The sequence below is a fragment of the Mesitornis unicolor genome, unplaced genomic scaffold (genome assembly GCF_000695765.1).
Source record: "Mesitornis unicolor isolate BGI_N332 unplaced genomic scaffold, ASM69576v1 scaffold22213, whole genome shotgun sequence".
In the NCBI taxonomy this organism is placed as follows: domain Eukaryota; kingdom Metazoa; phylum Chordata; class Aves; order Mesitornithiformes; family Mesitornithidae; genus Mesitornis; species Mesitornis unicolor.
In genome coordinates, this window is record NW_010177125.1 from 17266 (window position 1) to 27854 (window position 10589).

General features: G+C 40.5%; 1 protein-coding gene across 1 annotated transcript in view; it reads left to right on the forward strand.

Moving 5' to 3' along the window:
* Positions 1 to 546: 546 nt before the first annotated feature.
* Positions 547 to 10589, forward strand: part of LOC104538680 (thyroglobulin-like) — a gene marked incomplete at its 5' end in the record, with an annotated part of 28597 nt that continues 18554 nt past the window's right edge. The window contains 3 exons of the mRNA XM_010181968.1: positions 547 to 711; positions 1428 to 1595; positions 8151 to 8332. Coding sequence (XP_010180270.1) covers positions 547 to 711; positions 1428 to 1595; positions 8151 to 8332 — 515 coding nt within the window. The remainder of the gene's footprint in view (positions 712 to 1427; positions 1596 to 8150; positions 8333 to 10589) is intronic.

The following is a 10589-nucleotide window of genomic DNA, read 5'->3' on the forward strand; positions in this document are numbered from 1 at the left end:
GCCTAAACTTATTTGAACTCAGTATGAACAGTTAATGCCTATTTGGCCTTGTACCAGTATTGTCCTCAGGTCTAAATAGCTTTTCTTCATGGATTTATTTATAAAGATAATTTTTATAAAGATATTTATAAAGACGCTTGCTCTTCATACTTTTTTATCACCGTTAAGGGAATAAAACTCTATTTAGTCTTCTCCGGTAAGATGGGGTCTCCATTCTCTGATGTGTCTCACAACACCTTCTTTGCATCCAGTCCTGTCTGAGTGTTTCTCTTTCCAGCAAAGTTTTCAGAAAGATTTGTGACTTGGTTATAGATATAACACAGACACTTTTCAGCGGTCTTCCAAACTAGCCATGGCAGGGCTGGAGAGAGCCAAATCTGTCCTTCTCCTCTTTGCTTTGACTGTCAGAACTTGTTTCTTATGATTCAGATACCAGTGTTTTACATTCTGCAATGGGGCAGATTTTGCTTCTCATCATTTTTTCCTGCACCAGGGGACCAGGTGTTTTGACAGCACGTGTTGACTGATACTGTCTTTCTTTTCCAGGGTGGTTCAGCTTTTTCTCCAGCATCCATTATTACTAAGAGGAGAGCACAGACCCAAGTAGCAGTCCTGGCTGAAGATGTGGGATGTGCTTCCTCCACCAGTGAGGAAATTGTAGCCTGCCTCCGCCAGTTGCCTGCTCGAGTCCTCAATGATGCACAGACTAAGGTACACCATAGCCAAATGCATGCCTCATACAAGAGATCAAAAAGTTTCCATTGACGTGACAATGTGAGGAAGCTTAAAAAGTAAATCGGGCTGAATCCTTGTGAAAGAGAAACTGGACTGGCTGTGGTGGAGTGATGCTGATGTCCATGACATGCACCTCTGATCTATGACAGCTTGATTCTTCTTTAGACTAAATTCCTTTTATACTGCTTTGGCTATGTCTTCCAAAATGAATCTAAATATAGTTTTTGCCTTCTTTAAGTCCCCTCTCCTCTGCCTCTAGGTGTTACCCTGGAGGAGAATCAAGTGCTTTAGTAACTGCATTTTTGCAGAAAAGGAAGTGGGGAGGGATATCAGTGCTGTCTCTGAAGTGGAAGGCATGCGAAAGCTACAGTATAAACAGTTCTAGAGATGGATCCTTTACCCACAGATTAAAACACCCACTGGCATTTTCTGACCAGGAACAGCATAAAGCCTATCCCTAATTTAAATTAATATTTTTATGACAATAAGACCATAAATTCTCTTGGCCTATTGAGCCTGTCATTTTACCTACTGAGACTGTCAGCAAAAGTATTGTTTGGTGAGTTTGCACTTAAATTAACTGATCACTTGTTCACTTGAAGGCTATCAGCTCAGCTGTCTGAAACATAAGTTAAATGGAAATGACCAGGGTAAACTAATTTAACTGCACTATTACTGCTTTTTTTTTATAGCTCCTAGCTATAAGCGGCCCGTTCCAGTACTGGGGTCCAGTGGTGGATGGAATTTACCTTCGGGAACCTTTAGCTAAAGCCCTGCAGCGCCCTCAACTTCAGAAGGTGGATCTGCTCATTGGAAGTGCTCAGCAAGATGGGCTGATCAGCAGAGCTAAGGCAGTTAAGGTAGGAAGAGACTAATGACTGTTAATGAACGGATAGTATTTCTATTATTATAGTAATGACAGTCATCATATGAGGCCAGGACAGATGCTTTCTGATTTCTACAATTGGTGAATTATACTCCATGCAAATACGCAAAGGCATTGTCCAGCTCCAGCCAGTCCTGTTTAGACTGATTGATGGCATTATTATATTTGTTGATTAACATTATTGGGGGAGGTATGAAAAGGTAAACAATTAGTAGTGATTTAGTATGTATTAATATGCAACAGTATGTTTTACTGTCTATATTGCAATCTCAGTTGTATTTCACAAAGAAGAAAGAAAGCTCATAACTTGGTTATGAGGTTCTTCAGAGTGCAGCAGGTCTAAGTCAGAGGTTTGTTTGGTTTTGGTTTTTATATTTTCCGTCAACATTTTTTCTCTGTTGCCTCTAAGAAGTACATTTTCTTGTAAAGATGAATCTGAATACAGACTAGCTATGATTAAGTATAGCACTAGCCTGGTGTGTGGGCTAAGGCTGCAGGACATAAACTGGTGAAATAAAAAACCAATTGCATCCATGCTGTACTTTGGACATGAATGTCCTCAAAATCTTGAAAGTCTACTGAGAGGGATTTTGTCTTCCTGTGAACCCTTTGGCACTGTCTGTTCTTGACATAGCATATCAACCTCTTCTAGTTCATGTGTCCTTCTCTACGGTGGGAACAATAGCACTTCCTTGTTTAGCACTGCCAAATTAAATTAAATCAAATCACAGAATTATAGAATCATAGAATCATAGACTCATAGAATGTGTTGGGTTGGAAGGGACCTTTAAAGATCATCTACTCCAACCCCCAAATGTTGGGTAAATGTTCCAATGTGTTCAGATATATGCTAAGAAATCAACAGGAGAATATAACACGACAGGGATTATTTTGAGGGTTATATAAGTGAACTGAAGGTCTGTTGCTTTCTGTAACTGTGGATTTCATCTCTTAGAAGGCAGTGAAAGGTCAATCCCAACTTCTCTTTGATGGTAGCCAATAACACACCAATTTACATCAGAATTAATAACAAAATTGCCCCTTTAAAAGAGGGGTTTTTTTTACTCCTCTGAATAAAGTTCATATTGCTTGTTTAGTCTCTATCAGAAGTTTCCTGCTATTATTTCATATTTCTTTCGGAATCAATTGAAAGAGGAAGTCAGAGGAAAGGGACTGTGATGTTGGAGGCCTGCAGATACTGATCCAGACCCTGTGAGAGGAGAGTAAACCTCAGTAACCTCATTACAAATCATGTGATGAAGACTAGGAAGTGAAATTCTTTCCTTTACCACTATTTCCACATGCGACAGTTGTCTGAAAAACTGAAATGGAATTCTGTGATGTATTAGAAATTATGCAAGAAATCATGATGTTAATGAAAGCCACAAGTGCTAAAGTGCTAAAAAGTGCTAAAAGCCAGCACTGTCAGGTCGAAATGAAAAAGAAAAACACCTGTAACTGAGAGCTCAGCAGTAAAATTATGCCTTTCCAAAAAGAAAATCTGGAATATCTTATTTATTTAAAGGCTTGCAGAAATTAAGATTGAAGGGGACTCAAAAAGTCGGTGCAACTCAACACTAAGAAATAGTCATATCTAGCTCAACCTGAGGGATTTGTTTTAAAATCTCCTACTGTTGGAGATCTTCTGATCTCCTTTGGCAAGGGTTTGACTATCTGTACTTAGAAGGATGGTTAGCTTCTTTAATAGCTAATATAATAGTATCTCCTATACTTGGTGCTACTGCTGTAAGTCAGTTTCCATCTCTGTTCCATAAAATTCATAATGTTCATGGTAGGTGGTTATATTTTGTTTTCTCCCTTTTGACTTCCTTAAGCTGTTTTCATATTGTCAGTAAGAACTGATGATTTTTTAAATGCACATTTTCCTCTATTTCTATTTTCCTGCGTCTTCAAGTTTTTAGGCCATGAGGGAATATAACTGTTTTGACCAGTCTGTATTCCTGTCTTTGGATTGTTTTCTTAAAGATGTGCTGCAAAGTTAAAGTTTCCTGTTTTGTTCTGTTTTGATTTTTTTTCCTCATCCACGCAGTTAGTGTATTAATTGCTGGTAAACTGCAATGCTTCCGCTGTCATTGAGCTATTTAAGAATGTGCATTTTCCAGGTCCTCAAGATCATTTCTATGTCATAGCTATGACTGTACATGGTTGCAGTCAAAGTCAGATGATAAAGACTTGAGTAGGCAACAGACATATTTAGCTACAGTGTCAGAAACTTGTGCGGGTGGTGGACCACGCACACAAAGAAGTCCGTGTCCTGTTTCCTCTGTCATATCATAAGGGATCTTTGATCTGTGCTAAATGTCCTCTCTTCACAACAGACCTGGAAGGAGGATTTGAGACAATCCATGCTGTATCACCCTCTTCTACTTTATTCATTTTAAGGGCTCCTTTGAGATAGAACTGACTTGCACCTTTCTGCGAAAATGCAAAGCTGGTTTTACTGATAAAGTAAGGAAAGTTGGAGGGCTTAGCTGGTGGACAAAGCACTGAGCTCAATGGAGAACCAAGGCATAGTTTCTAGTTTGCTTCTGACTACAACCAAGTTATTTAATCTGTTCTAGAAAGGGGATGAAACTTTGCTGGGGTGAAAATCCATCTGTGGATATGCTTCAGCTCCATGGAGAGAAGAACCATGCATGTATTTAAGTAGATAAATGACACAGCTAAAAGGTTCCATGGCAAGTGTATGGAATTTGCGAAGTCCTTCATTTTCATCTCCTTTAGGATGACTGATTTCAGTATACTCAGATGCAAAGAGTGGGACTCAGAAAAATTTAACCCCTCTTGACCTGTTCTACCAGTTCCTGGGAATAGCTGTGCTGGCAAATTCAACCAAGGGCTTGCTCTATTAATCCCAGTCTTGCTCTGTCAATACTGATCCTAAAATGGTGAGAAGACACTTATAGCCATTTGGATGCAAGCAACCTTGACACATGATGCAAATCTTACCACCTTAGACTGGAGCTGCATGCACGTTTTATAAACTTGTAGCAGTTGAGTCTTAGGAGTGAGAGTAAAACCTCTAGACTGCAACCAGACCTGAAGGTGGTAAATCTGGTTGGCACCTTGTTGTTCTGTGGGAGTTTACTGACATTTGGTTGTGTTGGTCGTCTCTGTACTCCCACTGCAACTCTGTGCTTATGCCTGTGAAGACCTTTACTATTAAAAATGAAATTGAAAGCCAGAAGGCACCACTTATGTGCTAGCAAAACATTTATGTTTGAGTTGTTTACAATTAAAGGCTGAGGTCCCTCAGTGATGCTCACAGCAGAGTATTCTGCACATTTGTGCTCAGTGTCTTGCCCATGGAAATGACCATTTTACGGCATTCACTTGAATGCTTATTCATGTGAACTGAGACAGATTTACCACTTCCTGGAGCACTTCATACTCATCCCCAGTGCAGCCATCAGATGGTTGAAAATAAGTGAGAAACAAAGCACAGTTTGTTAAGGGAATGGCAAGCGGTGCCATAATGCACTGTTATGCGGCATATGGAGTGGTTAAGCCTGAACCCGTTAACTGCAATTCCCATGGCAGACCTTCAGGGATATTAGCTTTGAGCAGTCATAGATGAGGGCAGCTGAGCAGAAACCTCTAAAAGTGTTGATTTCAATTCCCGACTGGGCAAAATTTTATTCCTATGCTTTATGTGATGCTCAGGTGGGAGGATCTAATGGTTCCTACTGACATTAAGTATATGGAGTCACTCATGTGTTTGTCTGTATATGCACATAAGTCAGCACAGCCCTGTTTATATCCTCCATATGTTCTGTGCCTATTACAATTCATAAAAAGTTAAAATGCTTTGTCTTTTTCATGTTTCTTGGGCTCTATTTTTTATGTATTGCTTTGTTTTGTGCTATCACGTTAAAGTCAGACGTTTAAATTATATTATATTGTAGCCAAAGTGACACTTGAGACATCGTGTTTCAAATTACGCAATTTTAGTGCTGGTTGGAATGTAAAATGTCAAAATGTCTTACAAATGCCAGTTTCTCATACATATCTGCCTGTTGAGTCCTCTTTCAACTGACAACACATCTCAAGGACCCCACTCTATTATCAATGATTGCTGAGAAAGGTCACCAGAATTTTGAGGGCTTTTGAAGATCACAGAAACCATAGGTGCAGTAAAAACCTACAACTGACCGCACTGAGTCAGATCATAGCCCCATTTAGCACAAAATGCTGTTTTCAGCAGTGGCTAGAGAGGATATTTGTAAGAATAGGGTAAGCAAATCTGATGCTTCTGCTAAACGCTCTCTAAACCTCTAGCACCTTGCAGCTCATGCCCTTCCTAGCCTGAATTGGTCTTTTCATAATTAATAGCCATCCCTAATTAATAATCATGAGCTGATTCTTTTTTTTTAATTCAAAAACTTGTTCATCATTTGTTCTTCACAATTTTGACATCTACAAAACCATGTGGCGAGGAGCTCCTGAGCTTAACTATGTGTTGTGTGGTGATCCATCTCCTCTGTGTTTTTCAGCTGCAGAGTGTATTTGATGCTGGTAGTTGATGAGGTAGTGAAGAATCAGTTTCTAGGATGCATAATCAATTCCCTTAGGTTTCTTCTCTTCTGTCTCTTTTAAGTTATCCATGACAGGTGTAGAATAAGGTAACAAATTCATTAAGGAAGAAAAAAACCAAACCAAATATAGAAAAATGAAAGTGTTGCATGAAAGTTGCTCTGTACAGGTTGCTTTACACACAAGAGATTGGACTCTGCATTGACTCAGGAAAGTGTCTGCTCTTATCCATATCTGCTAGCCACATCCACCAGCTCCAGTCACCAAATGAGGGATTCTTAATTAGACAGCAGCAATGCTTCTGCTGATTAGCAGGGAGCTGAACTGATGTGTGCTGACGCCAATGGGAAGATTGCTTTTGGATTCAGTGAATCTGCAGTCAGGTCTTTAGCATTTTCTGTTTCTTGCAGAAGAATATACATGGCCTAGCTACAATTAAACTGAATGATTTTGCAGGCAAGTGTGCTATGCAGTTTCACATGTGGCATTTGTGCACATAAAGTGACGTGTCATGTGTGAGTTGCAGATCTTTTTCGAAGTACAGCTGTATTACTAAAACTGGCACCACATGACTCTTTTCACATTGCATGGGCCAAAATCTAGCAAAAGGAGAATTTATTAGAAATACAAGGAAAACTGCCAAGATATTTTTAGACCGTAGAATATTTGGTAGTGTTCTGAAGTCCCTTGTAAAGTCACTTAATCAAAACGCAAAATGCATTAGCGTACGTCAGTAAGGACAGGCCTCAGCCTCAGCAGACAGGGACTTATTTTCCATCTCTCATTTCTGTGAATCTGGTGAAAAGTAATTATTCCCTCTGTACTTTCTGTATAGGGATGTGGAAAGACCTAGTTGCGTGATGAAAACCATCTGCGGGCCATCAAAATAATATATTCACTAAAGCATCTATGGTAACTGGACTGGGCAGACATCAGCCTATTTTGCATCAAACTGGCTGCCCAAAATAATATAGGTGGTTTATTAGATCTTTCTCTCCAGAGTTCTTATACCAAGGTTCAGCCAGTGTGCACCTGCAAGGTGCCCTCTTTAGAAAGGACTTGATTCATAGGAAGGTTCAGCTCTGTTTCTGAACTTGAAATAAATTATTTAAAAGAGGAAACATTCTGAATTGATAAAATAAAATCCTTCCTCAAAGAAAGGTGCGGAAACTTCCAGCAGTATTTAGCTTTGGTAGAAATAGGGTCAGGTAAGCATACTGATATAGAAGATAGTCCCCCTGCTATCAGTATTTCTGCGGCAACATGGGCACTCTGCTCTGGGGAAAATGCCTTTATGTCAGGAAAGGTTTCAGACCACAGATCTCAGGAAAAGGAGATTTCAATGTAAATCTCTATGAAAGGCCCTACGGGTTATGAAGTTTGAAGATCATGGCTGCTACTTTCATTGGGGTTTGAAGGAGAGGGATTTCTCTTCCAGGACTAAGGGAGATGTTAGTCCAGAAGGGACCTAAAAACAGGCCTTATGACAGCCACATTTCTTTGTAGGCGTTTCCAGAAGAGATGGAGTGAAATTACTATATTGTGTGTTCACTTTCTGGACTTTCCAAAGGAAAGGAGAAATATCTTCCTCTCTCCCCTTTAGTTTTCCTGCAGGGAGCTCATCAGAAAGACAGCATTGGGCACACCCACAGTGGAGAACTGTCTGTGTGGACTACTTCTGTGGGAGCCAGCTGCGTTTCTGTAGTATTAGAGCTACATCTTCACAGCACTGTACCTATGATTTGGACTTACCAGCTTAGGGATTCAGTTCTATAGTACGTTTTGAGGAAGCCGATGTAGCTAGCTGGTGACAACCTTGGGAAAGCTACAGTAGGACTGTCCCCTACTTCTTCCCCTAGGAATCAAAGATCACAGTAGAGAGGACTGGTTATAGCAGAGGGAGATCTGAGCCTATATTGTTCCATTAAAATGTATCTTTTTGTTTGTAAATTCCATGTATGCATTTTGTTCTCAGAAATTTGAAGAAAGTCAAGGAAGAACCAACAGTAAAACAGCCTTTTATCAGGCTCTGCAAAATTCTCTAGGAGGAGAAGACTCCAACTTGTTAATTGAAGACGCAGCTGTGTGGTATTACTCCCTTGAACACTCAACTGATGATTATTCATCCTTTTCCAGGGCTTTGGAAAATGCCACCCGGTAAGAAACTCATCCTGTTACGGCTGTGTGATTAGGGTTAAGCAAGGTTTGCTTTGCTTATCTCAAGTGTGCATTTATATTCTGGAAAACTTGGGAAATTCTCATTAAAATGAATAGAAAATGGAGAATATTATTTCATTTTCCATGAGGTTTCCAATGTCATTGGTAAACAGAAGTGGAACTGACTTTTATACCTTGTGAAAAGTTTGAATTGTCTTACCTGCACTGTATAGTGGATTTAGACTACTAATGCTTCTTTATATACTCTTTCATGTCAAAGGTGTCTTGGTTGTTTGCACACATTCATAGTCGCTTATTATACAGTTAGATACTTTTCCTAGTTTTTTGAATTTTGGAGACTGGTCAAATTTGAAAACTTTAAATTCAGCATTTACATTAATGTGTATATTAGGAAACCTGCAAAATTAATTTCTTCACAACGTCAGTCTTTCTCCAGGTGAATATACTGTGTAAAATGGAGAAGCATTTTTGAAAAGTGGCTCCCAACCTCATTCTGTGCATTGCTGATCTCCATTTTACTCATAGCAGAAGAATCCCCTTAAGCTTACTTATGTATTTCCTTGACCCTTGTGTAATCCTTTATGCCAGTGTACAGTGATTGTATAATGTCAACCAATCCACATTTTGGGTATGGTTTTCCATGGTGAGAGAAAGCAGAATCATGCAGTAGGATGCTTCTGTGGGAAGTCCTCTTGTGGAGCTGAAAGGAGATCACATGATATCTGACTTGCCTTGTTTGATCCATCTGGACACGCCATGGACTCAAGGCACCTCCCAGCCTCTTCTGAAGGAAATAGTTGTCATGAAATCTCAGCAAATGTGTGAGCAACTCTCCTATAGTATACACACTTCCATAGTTTGCATTGAAACATCGCAGGCAGGGAAGATGAGCCATGTTCACACCTTCTGGTATATATGCATAGCTTTGACTCTTGGATATAGCATCAAGGTCCAGCAGCTCTGGATAACAGCCAGTTTGAAGAGTTCATTGCCCTGTTGGACTATGGCTCCATGGCCATTATGACACCTATGGTAGGCCATGAAGACTAGTGGATATCTTTAGCTTGGGTCACTTGGTGGTTTGGTCTGCAGAGAAGGCTGTACATTTTGCTCATCGGTTTGCTGTAGCCAGTTAAAGATTTTGAGCTGTGGCAGGGTGGGCCCATTTTTCTGAAAAGAGGAAAACTGAAGGGAAGTCTCCTAACTTCCTTTTTCCTGCCTCTGTGCAAACTTGAGGGCTGAATGTTTAACTGGAACACATTTTCAGAAAGTAAATGAAAAAGCTCTTTCCCATTCCTGTCTCTGCTTCTGACAAGATTTGTTATGAAAACTTTTTATGTTTCTAAGGCGATATGTTTTATAAGCTGTTGGTCTGAGTCCTAGTGTACCTGCTCAAGCTGTTTTACCTCTGTTTTGAACTGAGACATAGCTACAAGCTCTTACTATCTGCACTCTCAGCATTACCACTTTCTGTCCCACTGCGAGCCTTTACATGAGACTCTAAGGACAAGGTTTTCCTTTCAGTAGGTATTCATCCTCCATCAGAAGTGCAAGGCATTGCTCCAGGGGATCCTCAGGAAGCAGGAAATGAACAGGAGCCAAGATTCACTTAGAAACATCTGATCCAAGACAGCAGTGACCAAGTCTGTTTGAGGAGGTTTTCTGGGTGGTCCAGGTGTGCCAGTGCATTAAGGTCATGGAGTAAACAAGCCATAAGGCTGCGGGTTGAGCTTTGTGCTATTTATTAAGTCTCATACTGTGCCACGTTTGCCTTGTCCTGTTGCCTGTCCCTGGGACACTGCAGCACTGGGGCCACTGCATGCAGCACATGTGGAAGTGCTGTGGTTCATGGCCATTAAAGCCAGAACTTTTCTTCAATCTCTTTCCACCACCACCATTACCCATGGTGCTACAGGTTTTTTAGTCAGATCAGTAAGGTTTTAAGCCATAATAAAACACCAAAGGACTTAAATTGTAACCCTTCTTCCCACTCAGATATACTTCCTTAAGGAGCTGTTTTAACGCAGGTCTGTTGCACTTTATCACCCAGGGCTCAGCATGGTACAAACAGTGACTTTTGCAAAACCACGATGGCTATCGCACCGCTCACTCACAGCAGGAAGGCGATACAGAAACGGCTCCTCTGGCTCTCAGCCTTTGAGCACCCTACAGCAGCCCCACGGGCGCAGGGATTACCTCCTTGTTTAGGGCTCGAGATAAATGACTTGGCTAGGGA